General features: G+C 57.0%; 1 protein-coding gene across 3 annotated transcripts in view; it reads left to right on the plus strand.

Moving 5' to 3' along the window:
* The window catches only part of LOC140480928 (uncharacterized), a 276,989-nt gene that overhangs the window by 63,821 nt on the left and 200,155 nt on the right, over window positions 1–13,013 (plus strand). For all 3 annotated transcript variants that reach the window (XM_072576515.1, XM_072576518.1, XM_072576516.1), the window contains exon 10: window positions 5,350–5,475. In XM_072576515.1, the coding sequence (XP_072432616.1) occupies window positions 5,350–5,475 (126 nt within the window). The remainder of the gene's footprint in view (window positions 1–5,349; window positions 5,476–13,013) is intronic.

The following is a 13,013-nucleotide window of genomic DNA, read 5'->3' on the forward strand; positions in this document are numbered from 1 at the left end:
CATACACACAGTGCCCATACCCACTGTAACCACACCCACTATACCCACACACTATACCCAGGAGGGAGTTACAGACGGAATCTAATCAAGGGGTTTGGGTAGGTCATATATAGAATAACAAATACACAGGAGGGAGGTACAGACTAGAATCTCATTGAGGTGTTCAGGGTGGTATATATACAGAATAACAGATACCTGGGAGTGCGTTACAGACTGGAATCTAATCAAGGGGTACAGAGAAAAACAGATACCCGGGAAGGAGTTACAGACTGGACCACTCCCACTGTACCCGCACCCACTGCACCCGCACCCACTGCACCCGCACCCACTGCACCCACACTCACTGTATCCACACCCACTGCACCCTCACCCACTGCACCCACACCCACTGCACCCACACCCACAGTATCCATACGGACTGCACCCACACACTGTACCCACCCACTACACCTCCACCCATGCACACGCACCCGCTGCACCCCCACCTGCTGCACCACACCCGTTGCACCCATACCCACTGCAAGGCCCACACTGTACTCACACACACTGTACCCGCACACACTGTACCCACACCCACTGTACCCATACCCACTGCACCCACACACAGTACCCGCACCCACTGTACCCACACCCACTGTACCCATACCCACTGCACCCATACACAGAACCCGCACACACTGTACCCGCACACACTTTACCCATACACTGTATACCCAGGAGGGAGTTACAGATTGGAATCTAATCAAGGGGTTTGGGTGGATCATGTATAGAATAACAAATACACAGGAGGGAGTTATAGGCTGGAATCTAATCAAGGGGTTCAGGGTGGTTTATATACAGAACGACAGATACCCGGGAGGGAGTTACAAACTGGACCCACACCCACTGTACCCACCCACTGTACCCACACCCACTTCCCCCACACGCACTGCACCCGCACCCACTGCACCCCCACCCACTGTATCTACACCCACTGCATCACACCCACTGCACCCACACTCACTGCACCCACACTCACTGCACCCACACTCACTGCACCCACACCCACTGCACCCACATCCACTGCACCCACACCCACTGCACCCACACCCACTGTACCCACACCCACTGCACCCACACACATTGTACCCACACCCACGGCACCCATACCCACTGCACCGCGCACACTGCACCCACACTCACTGCACCCACACCCACTGCACCCACACACATTGTACCCACTGCACCCACACACATTGTACGCACTGCACCCATACACACCGCACCCACTGTGCCCACACCCACTGTGCCCACACCCACTGTGCCCACACCCACTGTGCCCACACCCACTGTGCCCACACCCACTGCGCCCACACCCACTGCACCCATAACCACTGCACCCATCCACTACACCCACACCCACTGAACCCACACCCACTGCACCCACACCCACTGCACCCACACACATTGCACCCACACCCACTGCACCCACACCCACTGCACCCATATCCACTGCACCCATATCCACTGCACCCATATCCACTGCACCCACACCCACTGCACCCACACCCACTGCACCCACACCCACTGTATCCACACCCACTGTACCCACACCCACAGCACCCATACCCACTGCACCACACACACTGCACCCACACCCGCTGCACCCACACTCACTGCACCCACACTCACTGCACCCACACTCACTGCACCCACACTCACTGCACCCACACCCATTGCACCCACACACATTGTACTCACACCCACGGCACCCATACCCACTGCACCGCACACACTGCGCCCACACCCACTGCGCCCACACCCACTGCGCCCACACCCACTGCGCCCACACCCACTGCATCCACACACACTGTACCCACACCCACAGCACCCACACCCACAGCACCCACACCCACAGCACCCACACCCACTGTACCCACACCCACTGTACCCACACCCACTGTACCCACACCCACTGCACCCACACTCACTGCACCCACACTCACTGCACCCACACACATTGTACCCACACCCACGGCACCCATACCCACTGCACCACACACACTGTACCCACACCCGCTGCACCCACACCCACTGTATCCACACACACTGTACCCACACCCACAGCACCCATATCCACTGCACCCACACACACTGTACCCACACCCACAGCACCCATACCCACTGCATCACACACACTGCACCCACACCCATTGCACCCACACCCATTGCACCCACACACATTGTACCCATACCCACAGCACCCATACCCACTGCACCGCACCCACTGTACCCACACCCACTGTACCCACACCCATTGCACCCACACCCATTGCACCCACACCCATTGCACCCACACCCACGGCACCCATACCCACTGCACCACACACACTGTACCCACACCCGCTGCACCCACACCCACTGTATCCACACCCACTGTATCCACACCCACTGTATCCACACACACTGTACCCACACCCACTGCACCCACACACATTGTACCCACACCCACGGCACCCATACCCACTGCACCGCACACACGGCACCCACACTCACTGCAGCCATAACCACTGCCCTCACACCCACTGCACCCACACACATTGTACCCACACCCACTGCCCTCTCACCCACTGCACCCACACACATTGTACCCACACCCACTGCACCCATATCCACTGCACCCACACCCACTGCACCACACCCGCTGCACCCACACCCGCTGCACCCACACCCGCTGCACCCACACCCATTGCACCCACACCCATTGCACCCACACCCATTGCACCCACACTCACTGCACCCACACTCACTGCACCCACACCCACTGCACCCACACACATTGTACCCACTGCACCCACACACACCGCACCCACTGCACCCACACCCACTGCGCCCACACCCACTGCACCCCCACCCACTGTATCCACACCCACACACTACACCCACACCCACTGCACCCACACCTACTGCACACATGGCCACTGCACCGCACGCACTGTACTAACACTCACTACACCCACACCCACTGTGCCCACACCCACTGTACCCACACCCACTGTACCCATGTACTGCACCCACACCCCCTGCACTCACACCAACTCCACCCACACCAACTGTACCCATGCACTGCACCCACGCCCACTGAACCCTCACCCACTGTACCCACGCACTGCACCCACACCCACTGCACCCACACCCACTGCACCCATACCCACTGTATCCACACCCACTGCACTGCACACACTGCACCACTCCCACTGTACCCACTCCCACTGTACCCACTCCCACTGTACCCACTCCCACTGTACCCACTCCCACTGCACTGCACACACTGCACCACTCCCACTGTACCCACTCCCACTGTACCCACTCCCACTGCACCCACACACAGTACCCATACCCACTGCAACCACACCGGCTGCACATACCCACTGTACCCACACACACTGTGCCCACACACTGTATACCCAGGAGGAGTTACAGACTGGAATCTAATCAAGGGGTTTGGGCAGGCTATATATAGAATAACAAATACACAGGAGGGAGTTACAGACTGGAATCTCATTGAGGTGTTCAGGGTTTTTTATATTCAGAATAACAGATACCTGGGAGTGCGTTACAGACTGGAATCTAATCAAGGGGTACAGGTTGGTTTATATACAGAATAACAGATACCCCGGAGGGAGTTATAGACTGGAATCTGTTGTGCTTCTGTTCACCGAGCTGGGAATTTGTCTTGCAAACGTTCCGTCCCCTGTCTAGGTGACACCTTCAGTGCTTGGGAGCCTCCTGTGAAGCGCTTCTGTGCTGTTTCCTCCGGCATTTATAGTGGCCTGTCTCTGCCGCTTCCGGTTGTCAGTTCGAGCTGTCCGCTGTAGTGGCCGGTATATTGGGTATATTAGACTGGAATCTAATTGAAGGGTTTGGGGTGGTCATTCATAGAATACCAGATACCCAGGAGGGAGTTGCAGACTCTAATCTAATCGAGGGTTTTGGGGTGGGTTATATATAGATTAATAGAATTTCACAATCCAAAGTTGTGCAGGTCAGGTGAATTGGCCATGCTAAATTGCCCGTAGTGTTCGGAGATGCGTGGGTTAGGTGCATAGTCAGGAGTAAATGTAGAGTAATCGTGTAGGGGAATGGGTCTGGGTGGGATACTCTTCAGAGGGTCAGTGTGGATTCATGGGTGAACTGTCCTGTTTCCCCTTTGCAGGGGTTCTATTCTATGGGAACAGATAGCTGGGAGTGAGTTACAGACTGGAATCTAACGTACACACACACACTACAGGGCTCCATTCTCCGAAGTGATTTGACGATCTCTCGGCAGCAGCGGAATGGTCTCAGGAGATTGACAGCGTGACCGTAATAGTGTATGGGTGTACAGTGTACAGAGTGCAGATTAACAGTGTGTACGAATGTACAATGGGAGTAGACAGAATGAGGCTGTAGAACAGGGTCTGTTCATCATCAGAGTTGAAAAGTATGTTGCTGGAAAAGTGCAGCAGGTCAGGCAGCATCCGAGGAGCAGGGGAATTGACGTTTCGGGCATAAGCCCTTCTTCAGGAATGAGGCTGCTGTGCCAAGCGGGCCAAGATAAAAAGTGGTGGGGGGGGGGTGGGGGTGAATTTGGGGGAGGGGTGCTGGGAATACGATAGGTGGAAGGAGGTGAGGGTGAGGGTGATAGGCCGGAGAGGGGGTGGGGGCGGAGAGGTCGGGAAGAAGATTGCAGGTCAAGAGGGCGGTGCTGAATCCGGGGGGGAGGGGGAGGTGGGACTGAGATAAGGTGGGGGGAGGGGAAATGAGAAAGATCTACATTCATCCCGTGTGGTTGGAGGGTTCCTAGGCAGATTCTCCTTCTCCTCGGATGCTGCCTGACCTGCTGCGCTTTTCCAGCAACGCACATTTCAACTCTGGTCTCCAGCATCTGCAGTCCTCACTTTCTCTGTTCATTACCAGTCTATGGAGGAGCTGGGAGTAGAGTGTGCTGCATACAATGTGCTTATGGAATATGTGACAGTACAGAATGTACACTGTGTGGGTGTACAATATTCAGATGGGAAGCATAAGTCTATACAGTGTGTGGTGCACTTTGTGTTTACTGTGTGGGTAGTGTGTGTGTGTACAGTGGGTGGGTGTGGTAGATGGCTACAGTGTGTGTATATATTTTATTCTGTATATAAACCACCCCGATTAGATTCCAGTCTGTAACTCTCTCCCGGGTATCTGTTATTCTACATAAACTGTCCGCCCCACACCCCCCCACCTATTGCTCCTAAATTGCTCCATTGCTGACACTCTGCGCTGGGATTGTCTGATTGAGAGATTTGCTCTGACTGATTGTGCTGAGCCTGGTGTTTGATGTTACAGGTATCACCTCCTGTCGAATGCAGAATGGTGGCTGTGAACACATCTGCACAGAGAGAGTGGACGGGCAGGTACAGTGTAGCTGCTACCTTGGCTGGAAACTGCTCAGTGACAGGAAGAGCTGTACAGGTGAGGCAGACTCAGTCCTGTAAGGAAAGAGGCCATTCGGACCATTCTGTCAGGACTAATTCTCTAAGCATTGTGTCTTAATGCCCTTCTCCGATATTTCCCTGTAGCCTCACACATTGTTTCACCCACTCTCCTCCTAAAAGCCTCCAGTGAACCTGTCACCATGGCATTTTCAGGCAGAGCATTCCACACTCTCACAACTTGTTGTATGTTATTCTTGCAAAGTGTCCAGATTAGGGCAAATTGTGAAGTTTGACAAAATGTGCATTTTATCTCAGTTATTATCAGTCACTGTGTGTAAAAGTTCTTTTTTTGCACATCACCCTTGGCTTGTTTGCAAATCATTTTAAATCAGTGCACTCATATTCCTGTTCCTTTTACAAATGGGAACAGCATCTCACTGTCTACTCTGTCCAGCCCCGCTCCTGATCTGAAAACCTCGATCAGATAAAGTCATAGAGATGGACAGCATGGAAACAGACCCTTCGGTCCATCCTGTCCATGCCGACCAGATATCCCAACCCAATCTAGTCCCACCTGCCCCCACCCGGCCCATATCCCTCCAAACCCTTCCTATTCATATACCCATCCAGATGCCTCTTAAATGTTGCAATTGTACCAGCCTCCATCACTTCCTCTGCAGCTCATTCCATAATGCACCACCCTCTGTGTGAAAAGGTTGCCCCTCAGGTTTATTTTAAGATTAGATTACTTACAGTGTGAAAACAGGCCCTTCGGCCCAACAAGTCCACACGTCCCGCCGAAGCGCAACCCAGACCCATTTCCCTCTTCATCTAACACTACAGGCAATTTAGCATGGCCAATTCACCTGACCTGCACATCTTTGGACTGTGGGAGGAATCCGGAGCACCCGGAGGAAACCCACGCAGACACAGGGAGAATGTGCAAACTCCACACAGTCAGTCGCCTGAGGCGGAATTGAACCCGGGTCTCTGGCGCTGTGAGGCAGCAGTGCTAACTACTGTGCCACCATGCCGCCCTGATATTTCCCCTCTCACCCTAAACCTTTGCCCTCTAGTTCTGACTCCCCGACCCCAGGGAAAAGACTGTCTATTTACCCTATCCAAGCCCCTCATGATTTTATAAACCTCGATAAAGTCACCCCTCACCTCCAACACTTCAGGAAAACAGCCCCAGCCTTTCAACATCTCCCTATATCCTTGTAAATCTTTCTGAACCCTTTCAAGTTTCACAACATCCTTCCTATAGCAAGAGACCAGAATTGCATGCAATATTCCAAAATATTCCAATGTCCTGTACAGCTGCAACCCTTTCAGCCACCTTCTCTCTGGGAGAACAGTCCCAACACCTTCAACCTCCACCCCCCTCCCCCCCCCCACTCCAATCCCTGAAGTTTCTCATTCCGAAACCATTCCTGTAAATCACTTTCTGCACTCTCTCCAATGCATTCCCATCTTTCCTATAATGTGGGCCCACACCCTGTACACAGTTCTCCAGCTGAGGACCAACAAGGGTCCTGGACAATTCAACCTCACCCCCCTGCTATTGTACTCTCTGCCCCGTGATAAAGAAGAGGGTCCTGTCTTTATTAACTACTGTCTCCCCTGTCCTGCCACCTTCAATGACCTGTGACGTATCCTCCTGCACCCCCCTTAAGTGCTGTAACCCCTTTTTATTGTCTATCCATTTCCTGCCAGACCTTCCTGTGCAACAGACAGAGAAAGCTGTACAGGAAGAGAACGAATTGAAGTGAATTATCTTGATTGTTCCATGTACTGGTAAAGTTTCCATCACAGAACCACAGTGCATCTCATGTGGACGGCTCGTGAGGGACAATACCGAAGATCAAATAGTTAGGAAATGAAAAACAATAGAAAAGTGAGAAATAGTTATCCAATTATACTCACCCTCACCTCACCCTCACCCTCACCCTCACTCCTCACCCTCACCTCACCTCACCCTCACCCTCACCTCACCCTCACCACCTCACCCTCACCCTCACCCTCACCCTCACCCTCACCCTCACCCTCCCACCTCACCCTCACCCTCACCCTCACCCTCACCCTCACCCTCACCCCAACCACCCTCACCCTCACCCTCACCCTCACCCACCCTCACCCTCACCCTCACCCACACCACCTCACCCCACCTCACCCACACCCACACCCACACCCCACCCACCCCACCTCACCCTCACCCCACCCCACCCCACCCTCACCCACACACCCACACCCCACACCCTCACCCACCCACCCACCCCACCCTCACCCCACCCACACCACACCCACACCACACCCACCCTCACCCCACCCCACCCACCACCACCCTCACCCTCACCCCACACCCTCACACCACCCACCCACCACCCACCCCACCCACACCCTCACCCCACCCACACCCACACCCACCCTCACCCACACCCTCACCCCACCACCACACCCCCTCACCCTCACCCCACACCCACACCCCCTCACCCTCACCCCACCTCACACCCCACCCTCACCCTCACCCTCACCCTCACCCTCACCTCACCCTCACCCTCACCCTCACCCCACCCTCAACTCACCCTCACCACCCTCACCCTCACCCACACCCTCACCCTCACCCTCACCCTCAACTCACCCTCACCCTCACCCTCACCCTCACCCTCACCCTCACCCTCACCTCACCACCCTCACCCTCCCCCTCCCCCTCCCCTCACCCTCACCCTCACCACCCTCACCCTCACCCCTCACCCTCACCCCACCCCCTCACCCCACCCTCACCCCCACCTCACCCCACCTCACCCCCTCACCCTCACCCTCACCCTCACCCCCACCTCACCCCCACCTCACACCCTCACCCTCACCCTCACCCTCACCCTCACCTCACCCTCACCCTCACCCTCACCCTCAACTCACCCTCAACTCACCCTCACCCTCCCCCTCACCCTCACCCTCACCCTCACCCTCACCCTCAACTCACCCTCAACTCACCCTCACCCTCCCCCTCACCCTCCCCCTCACCCTCACCCTCACCCTCAACTCACCCCCACCCTCACCCTCACCCTCACCTCACCCCCTCACCCTCACCCTCACCCCCACTTCACCCACACTTCACCCTCACCCTCACCTCACCCCCTCACCCTCACCTCACCCCCTCACCCTCACCTCACCCCACTTCACCCCCACTTCACCCCCACTTCACCCCCACTTCACCCCCAATTCACCCCCACCTCACCCCCACCTCACCCCCACCTCACCCTCACCCTCACCCTCGCCTCACCCCCTCACCCTCACCCTCACCCCCACCTCACCCCCTCACCCTCACCCCCACTTCACCCCCTCGCCTCACCCCCTCGCCTCACCCCCTCGCCTCACCCCCTCGCCTCACCCCCTCGCCTCACCCCCTCGCCTCACCCCCTCGCCTCACCCCCTCACCTCACCCCCTCACCTCACACCCTCACCTCACACCCTCACCTCACCCCCTCACCCTCACCCTCAACTCCCCCTCACCTCACACCCTCACCCTTACCCCCACCTCACCCCCACCTCACCCCCTCACCCTCAACTCAACCCCTCACCTCACACCCTCACCCTCACCCCCACCTCACCCCGACCTCACCCCGACCTCACACCCTCACCCCCACCTCACCCCCACCTCACCCCGACCTCACCCCGACCTCACACCCTCACCCTCTCCCCACCCCCGCCTCACCCTCTCCCCACCCCCGCCTCACCCCCGCCTCACCCTCTCCTCACCCTCTCCTCACCCTCTCCTCACCCTCTCCTCACCCTCTCCCCACCCCCGCCTCACCCTCTCCCCACCCCCGCCTCACCCTTGCCTCACCCCCCCCCCACCTTACCTTCACCTAGCCCCCACCTCATTGTCACCTCACCTCCCGTCTGTATCTGCCCCTCCCCAATGTCAGTGTTGCCTCACTTTAGATGTCGTCTCTTCACCATTGTCCCCACATTCACCCTGAACCGAGAGTCTCCAGGCCCAATGCCAAGCCAGGCTGTGAATCCCACTCCACCTGCAGATGTCCCTTTGCCAACGTAGCCATCTTGTAGACTCAGCTGCTGCTGGCGCCACTGTCCCCAGAGATGCAGGACCTTCGCTGCCATTGTCCTCAAACACCGGGAGACCGGCCCTAACCACCGGGAGACCGTCCCCAAACACCGGGAGACCGTCCCCAAACACCGGGAGACCGGCCCCAACCAACGGGAGACCGTCCCCAAACACCAGGAGACCGTCCCCAACCAACGGGAGACCGTCCCCAACCAACGGGAGACCGTCCGCAAACACCGGGAGACCGTCCGCAAACACCGGGAGACCGTCCGCAAACACCGGGAGACCGTCCCCAACCAACGGGAGACCGTCCCCAACCAACGGGAGACCGTCCCCAAACACCGGGAGACCGGCCCTAACCACCGGGAGACCGTCCCCAAACACCGGGAGACCGTCCCCAAACACCGGGAGACCGGCCCCAACCAACGGGAGACCGTCCCCAAACACCAGGAGACCGTCCCCAACCAACGGGAGACCGTCCCCAACCAACGGGAGACCGTCCGCAAACACCGGGAGACCGTCCCCAAACACCGGGAGACCGTCCCCAAACACCGGGAGACCGTCCCCAAACACCGGGAGACCGTCCCCAACCAACGGGAGACCGTCCCCAACCAACGGGAGACCGTCCCCAAACACCGGGAGACCGTCCCCAAACACCGGGAGACCGTCCCCAAACACCGGGAGACCGTCCCCAAACACCGGGAGACCGTCCCCAACCAACGGGAGACCGTCCCCAAACACCGGGAGACCGTCCCCAAACACCGGGAGACCGTCCCCAACCAACGGGAGACCGTCCCCAACCAACGGGAGACCGTCCCCAACCAACGGGAGACCGTCCCCAAACACCAGGAGACCGTCCCCAAACACCAGGAGACCGGCACCAAACACCGGGAGACCGGCACCAAACACCGGGAGACCGTCCCCAAACACCAGGAGACCGGCACCAAACACCGGGAGACCGTCCCCAAACACCAGGAGACCGGCACCAAACACCGGGAGACCGTCCCCAAACACCAGGAGACCGGCACCAAACACCGGGAGACCGTCCCCAAACACCGGGAGACCGTCCCCAAACACCAGGAGACCGGCACCAAACACCAGGAGACCGGCACCAAACACTGGGAGGTCGCCCCTAAATACCGGGAGACCGGCCACACTCCTGCCAGCGTGATTACTGGGAGAAGCCATGTCCCCATTCCACATGTGGCCCACTCTTACTGCGGCGCTGATGCTGCCCATATTCCCACCCACGGAAAAGAAAGAAAATAAGGCTAAAAGAAAACATAGTGAAAGGAAAGAGAGAAAATAAAAGTAAAACAAAGCGGGAAACCAAGTTCTCGCTGCAAGAGAGGGGGAGTTGTACAGGCGAGAGGGGGAGTTGTACAGGCGAGAGGGGGAGTTGTACAGGCGAGAGGGGGAGTTGTACAGGTGAGGGGGGAGTTGTACAGGTGAGGGCGGAGTTGTATAGGTGCCCAATCAGTGGTCTATGGTCTGTTTCCATTCCTGAGTCAGTTAAGTCAAACAATAGGAATCCCCCCGCCTCCGACATCTCCGACTGTCCTTGTGAACTTACCATGAGGTGTGAGGATTTCCGATTAACACTGGCACTCACTCACAAGCTCATCTCCCTGTCTCTCTGCTTCTCTCTTTCTTCTTCCTTCTCTGTCAACCTATCTCTATCTATCTTTGAGACAGTAAGGGCTGCAGATGCTGGACGCCAGAGTCAATGGATGTGAAGCTGGGAGAGCACAGCAGCTCTGACAGTATCCGAGGGGCAGGAAGAAGGGCTTCAGCCCAAAACATTGATGTTCCTGTTCCTCGAATGCTATCTGATCTGCTGTGCTCTCCCAGCTTGATATCTATTGACTCTATCTGCCTTTCTGTGTCCCCCTCTTCCCCCTCTCCCCGTCTCCCGACTGTGAGTTTGCTCTATCTGGGTGATGTTTTTAATGTTTTGTTGCCTGTTATCTGTCATGTTGTAATAAACTGGGTATGGATATCATGGTATCAGTGTGAAACCACAGATAACTATTATACACAAACATTACATTCCACAGGGTGTGTCTGGGCTAACATTAATAACGTTATAACATGCAATCATAGAGTAGATTCCCGATAGTTCAGATAGAGGCCATTTGACACTGTACTGATCCTTGAAGGACATCCCATCCAGTTCCAAACCCCTACCCTAACGCTGTATTTCCCACGGTTAACCCACCCTGATCTGCACATCTTTGGACTGTGGGAGGAAACCCACACGGACACCGGGAGAATGTATAAACTCCACACAGATAGTTGCCTGAGGCTGGAATCGAACCTGGGTCCCTGGCGCTGGTAAGCAGCAGTGCTAACCACCCAGGGTAAGGTGGAACCTGAGATCTTCAAGTCATCTGGTCACAGTGTCACAGCACAGTGATGATGCCATCAATGTTTCTGTTAAAGATACACCATCAGACTGAGTGAGAGAAAAGACAGAGCCCTCTCTGCAGGTACTGGTTCTCAACAGCATCCACACACAGACACAGACACACACACACACACACACAACCCACCCCCCGCCCACACACACACACACACACACACACACACACACACACAACCCACCCCCCCGCCCACACACACACACACACACACACACACACACACACACAACCCACCCCCCCCGCCCACACACACACACACACACACACACACACACACACACAACCCACCCCCCCGCCCACACACACACACACACACACACACACACACCCACACACAACCCACCCCCCCCGCCCACACACACACACACACACACACACACACACACACACACAACCCACCCCCCCTGCCCACACACACACACACACAACCCACGCCCCGCCCACACACCCACACACACACAACCCACCCCCCCGCCCACACACCCACACACACAACCCACCCCCTGCCCACACACACACACACAACCCACGCCCCGCCCACACACCCACACACACAACCCACCCCCCCGCCCACACACACACACACACAACCCACCCCCCCGCCACACACACACACACACAACCCACGCCCCCGCCCACACACACACCCACACACACACAAACACCACCCCCCCCGCCCACACACACACACACACAACCCACCCCCCCGCCCACACACACACACACACACACACAACCCACCCCCCCGCCCACACACCCACACACACACAACCCACCCCCCCCGCCCACACACACACACACAACCCATCCCCCCGCCCACACACTCATACACACACACACAACCCACCCCCCCCGCCCACACACACACAGACACAACCCACCCCCCGCCCACACACCCACACACACAACCCACCCCCCCGCCCACACACACACACACACACACACACACACAACCCACCCCCCGCCCACACACCCACACACACAACCCACCCCCCCCGCCCACACACCCACACACACACACAACCCACCCCCCCCGCCCACACACACACACACAACCCATCCCCCCGCCCACACACTCATACA

The sequence above is a fragment of the Chiloscyllium punctatum genome, chromosome 8 (genome assembly GCF_047496795.1).
Source record: "Chiloscyllium punctatum isolate Juve2018m chromosome 8, sChiPun1.3, whole genome shotgun sequence".
Classification (NCBI taxonomy): Eukaryota; Metazoa; Chordata; class Chondrichthyes; order Orectolobiformes; family Hemiscylliidae; genus Chiloscyllium; species Chiloscyllium punctatum.